The sequence below is a fragment of the Ornithorhynchus anatinus genome, chromosome 15, assembly GCF_004115215.2.
Source record: "Ornithorhynchus anatinus isolate Pmale09 chromosome 15, mOrnAna1.pri.v4, whole genome shotgun sequence".
Lineage (NCBI taxonomy): Eukaryota > Metazoa > Chordata > Mammalia > Monotremata > Ornithorhynchidae > Ornithorhynchus > Ornithorhynchus anatinus.
The window spans coordinates 2,390,889-2,402,145 of record NC_041742.1 but is presented as its reverse complement, the minus strand read 5'-3'; the positions used below and the strand labels follow the sequence as shown (position 1 = coordinate 2,402,145).

General features: G+C 52.5%; 1 protein-coding gene across 1 annotated transcript; it reads right to left on the bottom strand.

Moving 5' to 3' along the window:
• Positions 1–280: 280 nt before the first annotated feature.
• Positions 281–10,721, bottom strand: LOC100093367 (phosphatidylcholine transfer protein). Its single transcript, XM_029080013.2, has 5 exons — positions 10,592–10,721; positions 3,361–3,440; positions 2,157–2,328; positions 1,252–1,319; positions 281–817 (listed from the first exon to the last, which is right to left on the bottom strand). The coding sequence occupies exons 1-5, from the start codon at positions 10,632–10,634 to the stop codon at positions 752–754; spliced, it is 429 nt and encodes a 142-aa protein (XP_028935846.2). The 5' UTR covers positions 10,635–10,721; the 3' UTR covers positions 281–751.
• Between the last annotated feature and the right edge of the window lie 536 nt (positions 10,722–11,257).

Below are 11,257 nucleotides of genomic sequence, written 5' to 3'. Positions count from 1 at the left end.
CCTCGCTGGGCCTAAGTTGCCTTATTTGTAAAATGGGAGCCCCGGGTCGGGCATGGACCGGGTCGGGTCCAGTTTTGCTAACTGTGGTATCTGTTAAGCGCTTTCTATGTGCCGAGCACTATCCTAAGCTCTGGGACAGCTACGAGATAATGAGGTCGGACACAGTCCCTATTCCACATGAGGCTCGAAGCTTTAGGGTAAGAACGGATATTTAATCCTCATTTTACAGGGGAAGAAGCTGAGGCACAGAGAAGTTGAGTAACTTGCCCAAAGTCACGCAGCAGGCAAAAGGCAGAGCCGGGATTGGAACCCGGGTCTCCTGACTCCCAGTCCTGTACTCTTTCCATGGGGCTATGCTTCTTCTTGGTCTGATAATCTGATACCTTCCTCCGCTCTCGGCATACAGAAAGCATTTTAAGGAGGCCATTTAAAAACCAAAATAAAACTGCGAACACTTTACAGTGAACCTGGCTGGGGGGGGCGTTTTCTCTAAAGGGACAAATGGGACGATCTGCTGCCTTTTATAACAAAAATAAGTACATCCAGGTGACCTGGGTCCACCAATAAAGAGGAGGGTATCTGAGGAAGGGAGAGGGGCGAGGAAACCAGGCGTGAAACTAGTCATTCTCGGGCTAGGGACGGGTCATCAGACGGTGCTGGGTCCACGGGACAGGAGGGAGCAGGGGACAGCCCAAGTGCCCGCTGAGAGTGGGGAGGATCCATCTCTGGAGCCGGAACTTCGGCGCCTTCTTCAGGATTTCCGGCTGTAGCCCCTACAGGCCCTCTGCAGGTCTCTCAGGAAATTAGGAACACCATTCTGAAAAGGAAAATGACCTGCGTCACGGGTAATAGCAGCGGTATTGATTTGATAGCCATTGGCTGCTGTGCGCTGTCCTGAGCGCTTTCGAAGAACAACCCGAGCAAGGGGCACCTTCTCTGCCCACACGAGAGAAGTAGAGTGGCCCGGTGGAAAGAGCACGGGCCTGGGTTCTAGTGCTGCCGTGTGCCCTCGGGCAAGCCGCTAAACCTCTTCGGGTCTCAGTTTCCTCCTCTATAAATTGGGGGTAAGATACCTGCCCCTCCCTAATCAACAGATTTCTTGAGCAAATCCTGTGGGCGGAGCACTCCGTTAAGCTTTCGGGATAGTGGAAGAGTTACAAGCCTCGATCCCTCGTTCCAACCCCTAAATTCTTGGGCTGAGCAAGTATTTTCCAAAGACTAAGCCTCCTGGTCCCCACCCTGAAGTCTTACCTTTGCTGCCCAGTTAATGAGCCAGGAGGGAATCTGGCCACCGGGGTTATCGAAGTAATACATGTATACTGGGGAAGGAAGAGACAACCATTAAAACCGAGAAGGAAAGTTCAAGAAAATTTAGAAACGGACCTGGGAACCAAACGGATTCCCGAGACGTCAGCTGTGGGCCGGCGTTAATTAGTAAGCGTTTACCCATTCGGTCCATCAACTGTATTTATTGAGCACTCGCTATGAGCAGAGCACTGTACTATGCGCTTGGGTGAGTACAACAGAATTAGCAGGCACGTTCCCTGCCCCTAACAGGCTTACGGTTCAGAGAACTTCAGTGCCATAATTATGAAACAATCGCGGTACTAAGCGCTAGGGCAGATACGAGATAGTCGGGTTTTGGATCGGATGTTCTTTCGGGAGAATGGGCCGCCACACGGGCAGATGGTGGACCTTTTTCTTTTAATATATATGGTAGTTGTTAAGGACTCACTATGTGCCAGGCACTGCTCGAGGCACTGGGGTAGATACAGAGTAATCAGTCTGGACACAGCCCACATGGGGCTCACGGTCTCAAATCCCATTTTACAGATAAGGTAGCTGAGGCACAGAAGTGACTTGCCCAAGGTCACAGAGCACACAAATTGCAGAGCCGGGATCAGAACCCGGGTCCTTCTGACACCCAGGCCTGTGCGCTACCCATTAGGCCGCACCCGTAACTCCCTCTTGGTTTAGGCAGTTCTTCATGAGACCCAGAAGCGCCCCGGCCGTGGTCACACTGTGTTGCCTAGACTTCCCCGGGCCCCATCGCCTTCCCCAGGCTCCCAGCACGCAACCCTGCGACTCCCGGCTTGCCAAACCGCGGCCGACTAAGCCGGCCGGTCCTTCAAGCGTGGTCCGAGTCACCCGGTTACCTCTGCACCCCTTCTTGCCATCCCCTCTGATGGCCAGGCTTTGCTTGTACCCCTTCACACGGACGATCCCGGACTTCTCCGGACACTGGGGGACCGAGACGCTTTTAGCCAGGATGACCGAGACCTTCTGGCCGTTCACATCTAGATCCCGGCGTTCCCGGACGTACACGTACTGCGCGGCCGACGGTTGAGGAACACGGAACGGGGGAGTGGAAAGGGGGCAGGGATCCTGGGGGGACTGAGGGAAATGGGCTCGGGAGTCAGAGGACATGGGTTCTAAACCCAGCTCCGTCACTTGTCCGCTGTGTGACGTTGAGCAAATCACTTAATTTCTCTGTGCCTCAGTTACCTCATCTACAAAATGGGGATTAAGCCTGGGAGCCCCATGTACGACAGGGACTGTGTCTAACCTGATTACGTTGTACCCAGCGCTTAGAACAGGGCTTGGCACATAGTCGGTGCTTAAAAAATACCATAATAATAATTATTAGAATGATTAATAAATGATGATGACTGTGGTGTTTCTTAAGTGCTATGTGTCAAACACTATGGTAAGATCTGGGGTTGATACAAGATGATCAGGTCCCACCAGGGGTTGGCATTATAAGTAGGAGGGAGGACAGGGATTGACTCCTCATTTGCAGATGAGGGAACTGAGGCACAGAAAAGTGAGGGGAGTAGCCCAAGATCACACAGCAGACGAGAGGCAGAGCTGGAATCAGAACTCTTGCCCTTCTCATTAGGCCACACTGCTTCTCCAAGGCTGGAAGGGGGCAGGGTTCAAAGAGCAAAAAGGCAGGAGGCTGCCATTTTGGGCCTTCTCGTCCCTGACTAGAAACTCCCGTCTTGTGAGAGAGCTGGGAAGAGCAAGGCTGTGTGAGCCGTGGGGGGACACTGTTCCCCACACAGGGGACATCTCAGACTCAATTAACCCTGACGGCAGTTGTATGATCTCTCCCCTTTCCCTCTCCCTCAGAGAAAGATAGAGTTTGGGGGCCAGTTAAGCTCCGGAGCCTAAGGACAGAACCATTTAGGTCCTAATTGGGAAATTCTCCATGTGCCGTCAGGAGAGAAATGCTTCAGTTCTTCCTAGAATGCCCTGCTCCTCTCAGAATGCTCCTCGGACGGCACCGCACTCAGAAAGTGACGCGACGGTCCACGAATCCTGCCCGAGAGGGATGGCGATGTTTTGACCAAAGGATACATCTCGGTTGGACATGGGGAAAGGGTATTTCACTTCCCAGTAGACAATTTTCTTTCCCTCACACTCTTGCTCACGCAGCTCTGCAAAGGGAAGAAGAACGGAGAGTTCAGAACCTCGCCTTCTCCAGAAACCCTTCCCTGACTAATTCCCAAACCCACGAGTCAGGTCATCCCAATCCCCACCCTTAACACGCGTGGGTTTTATTCCTTTCACCCCCGCCCCCAACCCCAGACAGGCCCGCGTTTCATTTATATAATTTATCCGTACATTTAGTTACTTGTTCGGCCGATGTTTTATGCCGCTTCTTTGCTCTTCCTCCCACCCTCACACCCTGTCCGTGATTTCTGTCCATCTTTCCCTCACTAGATTATAAACTCCCTGAGGGCAGGAAATACGTGTCTTGCTGCTAACTCCAGTTCTGCCACTTGTCTGCTGCGAGATCTTGGGTGAGGCATCTACCTCCTCTGTGCCTCAGTTTCTTCATCTGTAAAATGGGGCTTCGTTGCCTGTTCTCCAGCCCTCTTGAGAGGGGCAGGGATTGTGTCCGATCTGATTGTACTGAATCTACCCCAAGAGCCTCGTACTGCATCAGGCCCAAGGAAAGTGCTTAATGAATACGGCAATTGTTATTCTTACTGTCATCACTAGGATGATCTCCCAAGTGCCGGGGACAGTGCTCTGCATGCAGGAGGGACTCGCTAAATACCACTGATTGATTTCATTGTAAGATATCTTGCATTGTAGAAAATCTGGTCAACTAAAACCATGAGGAGAAAGCTGGGGCCCGAGGGGGTCGGTCCATTTCCTGGGACACGCTCGAGGGGCGAGAGGCGAAGGAGTCCCGGAAGTTGGACACCTGAATGTGGTGCTTTAATCAGTGACCCTGATAGTGATAACCGTTGTATTTCTTACTATTATTTTGTGCCAAGCGGCTTATTAAGTGCTGGGGGATGTGCAAGACGATCAGATTGGACCTAGTCCCCGTCCCACATGGGATTTATAGTCTCAGTGGGAGGGGAGAACGGGGCACTGCGTTCCCATTTTACAGATGAGGAAACTGAGGCGTAGAGAGGTGAAGCAACTTGCCCAAGTGCACACAGTGGAGCGGGGATTAGGGGAGAGCAAGCGGGAAAGGCTCTGTGCATGAGCGGGAAAGACACCACTTAACGAGAGTCCCTCCCGTTTCGTGCTTGGGAGCCACCTCCACCTCGCAAACCAATAAAGCTATTTCAGTCCGACCCCGAAACTTACGGAATCCTCTCTTAAAAAAAATCACGATTTCCACCAGAGGTCACTAGAGCATCAATAGCTTGGATTTGGGGTGGTTTTTTTTTTTCTTTACGTTTCTTTCCTTTTGCTTTCATTTCCAACTTTACAGAATAATTTCTCGTTCCGGTGGGAAGGTGGATTCGAGAGGAAGAAGGCAAGGTTGGTCATTACGGAGGAGCCGTTGAGCTGTAAAACGGGAATTGGGCGACGGCCGGTATTCAGTGAGCAAATAACACAAAGGCAGTTGACCTACCTAGCAGCTGACCTACCTTACAGTCAGTCAGGCAGTCAGTTGTATTTATTAAGCTCTTACTGTGTGCTGAGCACCGGATTAAGCCCTTGGGAGAGTACAATCCAACAGTAAAGAGGCACATTCCCCCTGTGCCAGTCTAGAGATGGAGACAGACATCAGTATAAATTACCCCTGAGCAGGTAGTCGGCAAAGTGAGCCCCCCCCCCCCCAGGCAGACGTTGAGCTGCAAATGCTACTATATTATTTATTAGCCCTCTTATTAGAAAGTATTAGAAGCGGTAGATAGAACAGGGCCTGGGAGGTCAAAAAGATCTAGATTCTAATCTCGGCTTCGCCACCTCTCTGCTCTGTGACCGTGGACGAGTCACTTCAACTCTCTGTGCCTCAGTTAACTCATCTGTAAAATGGGGATTAGATCTGTGAGCCCCCTGTGGGACAGGGACTGTGTCCAACCTGATTAACTTGTATCTACCCCCGTGCTTAATACAGCGCCTGGCACATAGTAAGTGTTCAACACATATCACTATTATCATTATCATTATCGTCTCCCCTTCCAAACGAAAGCCATTTTCAACTCAGAACTTCTTCAGCTCCGCAGATGGCTCCACAAAACTGTAGGATGATTTCGGTGGGTTTCCCTGGAATCGTTCCCAAACCCAAAACCTGCCGGCCGATGGCTGTCTCTATCGGGGACGACTCCTTTTGGGAGAGAACTACCGGCTCCGGCGAAGCCAGACAACTGGGCTCCTCAGACGTTCCCTTTGCGTCCAGCAGAGAAAGCGTCTCCGCTGATTTCAAAGTTAACAGCAGATCAGGAAGGCGGCCCTGAGGTCATGTCAGCGATGAGGGAAGGAAAGCGGAAGCCAATTCTGCTCCCTTCCAAAAAGCGAGGGAGCCAAAAAGGGAAAAGGCACGGGAGGGGCGGGGTGGCCCAGTGGAAAGACACGAGACCGCCCCCTTGCCAGCTGTGTGACCTCGGGCAAATCACTGTACCTCTCTGAACCTTCTCAGAGGGAAGCAGCCTCAGTGGAAAGAGCCCGGGCTTCGGAGTCAGAGGTCACGAGTTCGACTCCCGGCTCTGCCACCTGTCAGCTGGGTGACTGTGGGCGAGTCGCTTCACTTCTCTGTGCCTCAGTTCCCTCATCTGTAAAATGGGGATTAACCGTGAGCCTCACGCGGGACGACCCGATGACCCTGTATCTCCCCCAGCGCTTAGAACGGTGCCCTGCACAGAGTAAGCGCTTAACTAATACCCACATTATTATTATTCTCACCTGTGAAATAGACATGAGACCTGCTCTTCCTCCCTCTTCGACTGGGAGCCCCGTGTGACCTGTCTCTCCCTGTAGTCTGTTTTGGGCATTGTACTCTCCCAAGAGCTTAGTACGGTGGTCTGAACATAGCGAGTGCTCCATAAATATGATTGATCGATAGTAAGAGGATTAGTGGTCTTAACAGTAGTAACAATAACAGTAGCGATATTTACTGAGCGCCTCCTCGGTGCAGTGAGCTGTACTAGCTGTTTGGGAAATGGAAAAAAAAAGGGACACAGCTGACCTAATTCAGCTACCCCAGTGCGTAGCACAGTGCCTGCTATTTAGTGTGCATTTCCTGACCGAGCAGTGGCCGGGGAATAATAATGATGATAATGGCGTCCGCTCAACTGTATATATCTTCATTACCCTACTTATTTTGTTAATGAGACGTCCTTCCCCTTGATTCTATTTATTGCCATCGTTCTCGTCCGCCCGTCTCCCCCGATTAGACCGTGCGCCCGTCAGAGGGCGGGGACCGTCTCTATCTGTAACCGATTTGTCCACTCCAAGCGCTTAGTACAGTGCTCTGCACATAGAAAGCGCTCAGTAAATACTGTTGAATGAATGAATAATAGTATTTGTTAAGTGCTTAGTATCTGCCACGCACCTTACTAAGTGCTGGGGTAGACACCAGGTCAGACACGATTCCTGTCCCACATGAGGCTCACAGTCTAAGGGGGAGGAAGGATAGGCATTTCATCCTCATTTTACAGATGAGGAAACTGAGGCCCAGAGAGGTGAAATGACTTGCTCAAGATCACACGGCAGATAAGTGGTGAAGATCGGCGTGGCTCAGTGGAAAGAACCCGAACTTGGGAGTCAGAGGTTATGGGTTCGACTCCCGGCCCTGCCACTTGTCAGCTGTGTGACTACGGGCAAGTCCCTTCGCTCCTCTGGGCCTCAGTTACCTCATCTGGAAAATGGGGATTAACCGTGAGCCTCACGTGGGACGACCCGATGACCCTGGATCTCCCCCAGCGCTTAGAACAGTGCTCGGCACATAGCGAGCGCTTAACAAATACCAACATTATTAACTCAGGTCTGAGGGAAGCGGGAGGAGCGGGGAGCCCGAGAGAGTCGGCGGGAGTCAGGGGAAAGGGACTGGAGACAGGGATTGACTGGAAAGGGGAACGTTTATAAAGCAGGCTTTTCTAGGGGAAAGAATCGGGCCTTTGTCCTACTGGCTTTGACGCAGCCCCAGATCGTATCGGCCACGGTTTTGACCTTTGCACAGGGTAGGCGTTGTCTCTTCTGCCGTCTTACACTCCATCCGTCCACAGAATGTGCTTACTGAGGGTCACACAGAATTGCAGTGGACTTTATTGAGCGCCCCCAGGGTAACAGGGCACTGTACCGAGTGCCAGAGAAGGGGGTCAGGGAAGCAGGACTCACGTATCCCCCCTCCCGCTCGCAAAAAGAACGGACAAAATGGAGAGAAAATAACGGGAGAAAAGAAAAAGCCACGGCCAGATGCATAAGAATCAATCCGTGGTATTTACTCGGCACCTCCCAGGGACAGAGCACTGTACTGAGCGCTTGGGAGAGTACGACAGAATAGCGTAAGGAGACACGATCCCTGCCCCGAAGAAGCTTCGACCTCACTTCGGCCGCTGTGGATCCCTCGCTTATGGCCTCCCTCCCGGCTTCATATCCGCCAGGCCGCCGCTCTCCCCATCTTCGAAGTCCTCCCGAAATCCTATCTCTTCCAGGAAGCCTTCCCGGACTCATCTCTTATCTCGCCGCAACTATTTTCCTTCCCTTCTGCCTCACCCGTGAACCCGAATCCGGATCCTCTAGGTACTTCTGACACTCGTCCCATCCACCACGGCGCTCGCGTCCATATCTTTATCATCAGATGTTTCCCCCGCCTGTAATTCTTTCGAATGTCTGTGTCCCTCACTAGATTATAAACTCCTCAAGGCCAGGGATCGCTTCTACCTCCTCTGTTGCACCGTACTCGCCCAAGTGCTCCGTACAGTGCTCTGCACTCAGGAGACACTCAGTAAATACCATCGATGGACTGACCGAGAGCGTGACTTTACAACGTGTGCACGCACGAGTGTGTGCTTGGGTCTGAATACGGGTTTAGGTGTGCGAGTGTGTAGGAGCGTGCGTACGGACGCATGTGTGTACGTGCGTGGTTGCAAGGGTGTGAACAAGAGTGCATTCAGTCATTCAACAGTATTTATTGAGCGCTTACTATGTGCCCGGCACTGTAAGCTCTGAGGAGCAGCGTGGCTCGGTGGAAAGAGCACGGGCTTGGGAGTCAGAGGTCATGGGTTCAAATCCCGGCTCTGCCACTTGTCAGCTGTGTGACTGTGGGCAAGTCACCTATCTTCTCTTCGCCTCAGTTACCTCCTCTGTAAAATGGGGATGAAGACTGCGAGCCTCACGTGGTGACAACCCGATTTCCCTGTCTCTACCCCAGTGCTTAGAACAGTGCTCTGCACATAGTGAGCGCTTGACAAATACCAACATTATTATTACCATTATTAATAAGCGCTTGGAATGACAATTCGGCAACGGGTAGAGACGATCCCTGCCCGATGACGGGATCGCAGTCTAAACGTGCACGTCCATATCTGTGGCAGCGTGGTTGTGTGTACGCAGATGGATGGGTATGGGCATGTACGTCCGTGTTTGTGTGCACGTGTTTGTGTGTGTGCGTGGGAGGGAAGGGGAGAGGAGGTGTCGCACCCAAGGGAGGGTACGTATGGGTTTTGAGATCACTGGAGTCAGAACATTGGAAACCTGTGAATGTTTGCAGATGTGGTGGGAGCCACAACAACAAATTTATTGTACAGGTTGCAACAAAGAAAAGCAGCAACCGATTAATCAAGGCTTTATGGGTGATCGCCGGGACTTCACGGCTAGCACCGACCCCAGCGCAATTCGTTAGGGGGAATGTATCTAAAGGGGCGCATCCACTGATAGGAAACCACACACCTTAAACAAAACCTAACTGCAGTTCAGGGAAGGGGAACTCGCACAAAACCCACAAAAAACTGACGAGCCCGAGTCCCTGCAGCTTGCGCACTTGGTCACGGACTGCCTCGGGCGTCCCCGAGGGTCGGGTCCGGGCCCGACCGCTCACCCGGCCGTGGGGTGTCCCATGATCGGCCCTAACACGAGTCTGGAGGAGCCTGATAAACCCTCGAGGGGAGATGGGGAGAAGGGGAATCGCGGGGAGCCAAGAGTCGTAGCAGTTCTCCATCGGCGGGCTTCCGACGACGGCCTCGTTTCTGAGGAGCTCAGAAGCTTGTCCCCCTATTTTGAGGAATTCCGTCGCTGGGTCCTCCCCATCTCCGAGGAACTCTGAGTCTGGGCCTCCTATCTCAGAGGAATTTAGAGGCTGGGTCTCCGATCTCCATGGGCCGGCAGCTTTAGCAAGTCCCGAGGAGGGAGGAGGGTACGGGGGCGTGCCTACGTCTTCCTGACGAGGTCCTGAGATGGCGGCCTCTCTTGCTAAAATGGACTTAGTCATGTCAGGCCAAGAGGTGGGAAAAGAGGGTTGAGATCAATTCCACCACAATACCACTGGCATTTTATCATTTGGAGGGTGTAACTTCCCCAACGGTTTCCCCTCCACTTTCGTCTCGAAACACTTGTGTGTGTACGCGCACCCAAACCCACTCGCACACGTCCCCGAGAGAGGCAAAAATTCTCATAGGTCCCAACAGAACCCTGCAGGCTAGACTTCGAGCCAGCTCCCTGAAATAATAATAATAATAATAATGATAGTATCTGTTAAGCTCTTACTACGTGCAGCGCACTGTTCTAAGCGCCGGGGTAGATACAGGGGAATGAGGTGGTCCCACGTGAGGCTCACAGTCTTCATCCCCATTTTACAGATGAGGGAACTGAGGCACCGAGAAGTGAAGTGACTTGCCCACAGTCACACAGCTGACAAGGGGCAGAGCCGGGATAATCTGAAATAATTAGAGCCCCCACACATAAAGGTTCAAGTAATCCTGAACTAATGGGGATGTTGGTGACTTCGGCTCCTGCACCTCTGAGAGGTTTTGCACGGCCCGAAACGCGGGGCACGTGTGGGAATTCTAGGACTGGCTGCCCAGAATCCTTTCCGCTGTGTCAACACCCTCTTGGTGCAATCGGAGTGAAACACCGGCCTAATCCCCTCTAATCCTCCAGGCGCTCCGGGGTCATTTCTGAAGGGACAGAGCTCACCTGCCCCTGGAGAGTGGTCCCGAACTTCGAATCCCAACCTTGTCCCAAGAAGAGGGGAAAGACCATCCAGCCTACGGCCCGGAGAGTCAGTCAGTCTACGGGGATGAGCCTCTCTGAGGCGGACAGACGGCGAGGGGCAGAGAGAGGGGGGAGAATGCCCTCTTCCCACCATCGCTCGCCTGACCAATTGCCGAGAATCACTGACCTTTGACGTACTCATCCCACTGTCTCCTATAATCCAAGTCCATATAGACGTCGGCACATAACCCGGGAGGGCAATCCGCGAGGCCGCCGAACACTTGGTATTCAAAGAGACCCGTCTGCTGTTAAAGAGAACGGAATGATCATAATCAGCATGCTGTTAAAGAGAACAGAATAACAATAACCAGTACAGAATAATAACGCTGGTATTCGGGAAGCGCTTACTACGTGCAGAGCGCTGTTCTAAGCGCTGAGGTAGATACAGGGTCATCAAGTTGTCCCACGTGAGGCTCACGGTTAATCCCCATTTTACAGATGAGGGAAGTTAGGCCCAGAGGAGTTAAGTGACTGGCCCACAGTCCCACAGCTGACGAGTGGAGGAGCTGGGATTCGAACCCGTGACCTCTGACTCCCAAGCTCGGGCTCTTTCCACTGAGCCACGCTGCTTCCCATCTCCCGAGTGCGGACTCCGCGCCAACCTCCGCGTTAAACGCTGGGGCGGATGTGAGATGATGAGACCGGATACGGTCCCGGGCCTACTTGGGGCATCCAAATTCAGAGGGAGGGAGAGGGAGGCCCTTATTCCCATTTTACAAAGGAGGAAACGGAGGCTCAGAGAGTATCTCCGAGCTGCCGCCTCCCGCCCAGCATCCTGGGCCTTGCTCCCAAA

Bases quoted from the DNA above. Each gene is read 5' to 3' on its own strand.
- LOC100093367 (XM_029080013.2), bottom strand. From the start codon at position 10,634: ATGGACTTGGATTATAGGAGACAGTGGGATGAGTACGTCAAAG. The intron at 3,441-10,591 runs GTCAGTGATTCT...TTCCCTTTGCAG, and splicing joins GTGGGATGAGTACGTCAAAG to AGCTGCGTGAGCAAGAGTGT. The intron at 1,320-2,156 runs GTAACCGGGTGA...TTCCTTCCCCAG, and splicing joins TGGCAAGAAGGGGTGCAGAG to TATACATGTATTACTTCGAT.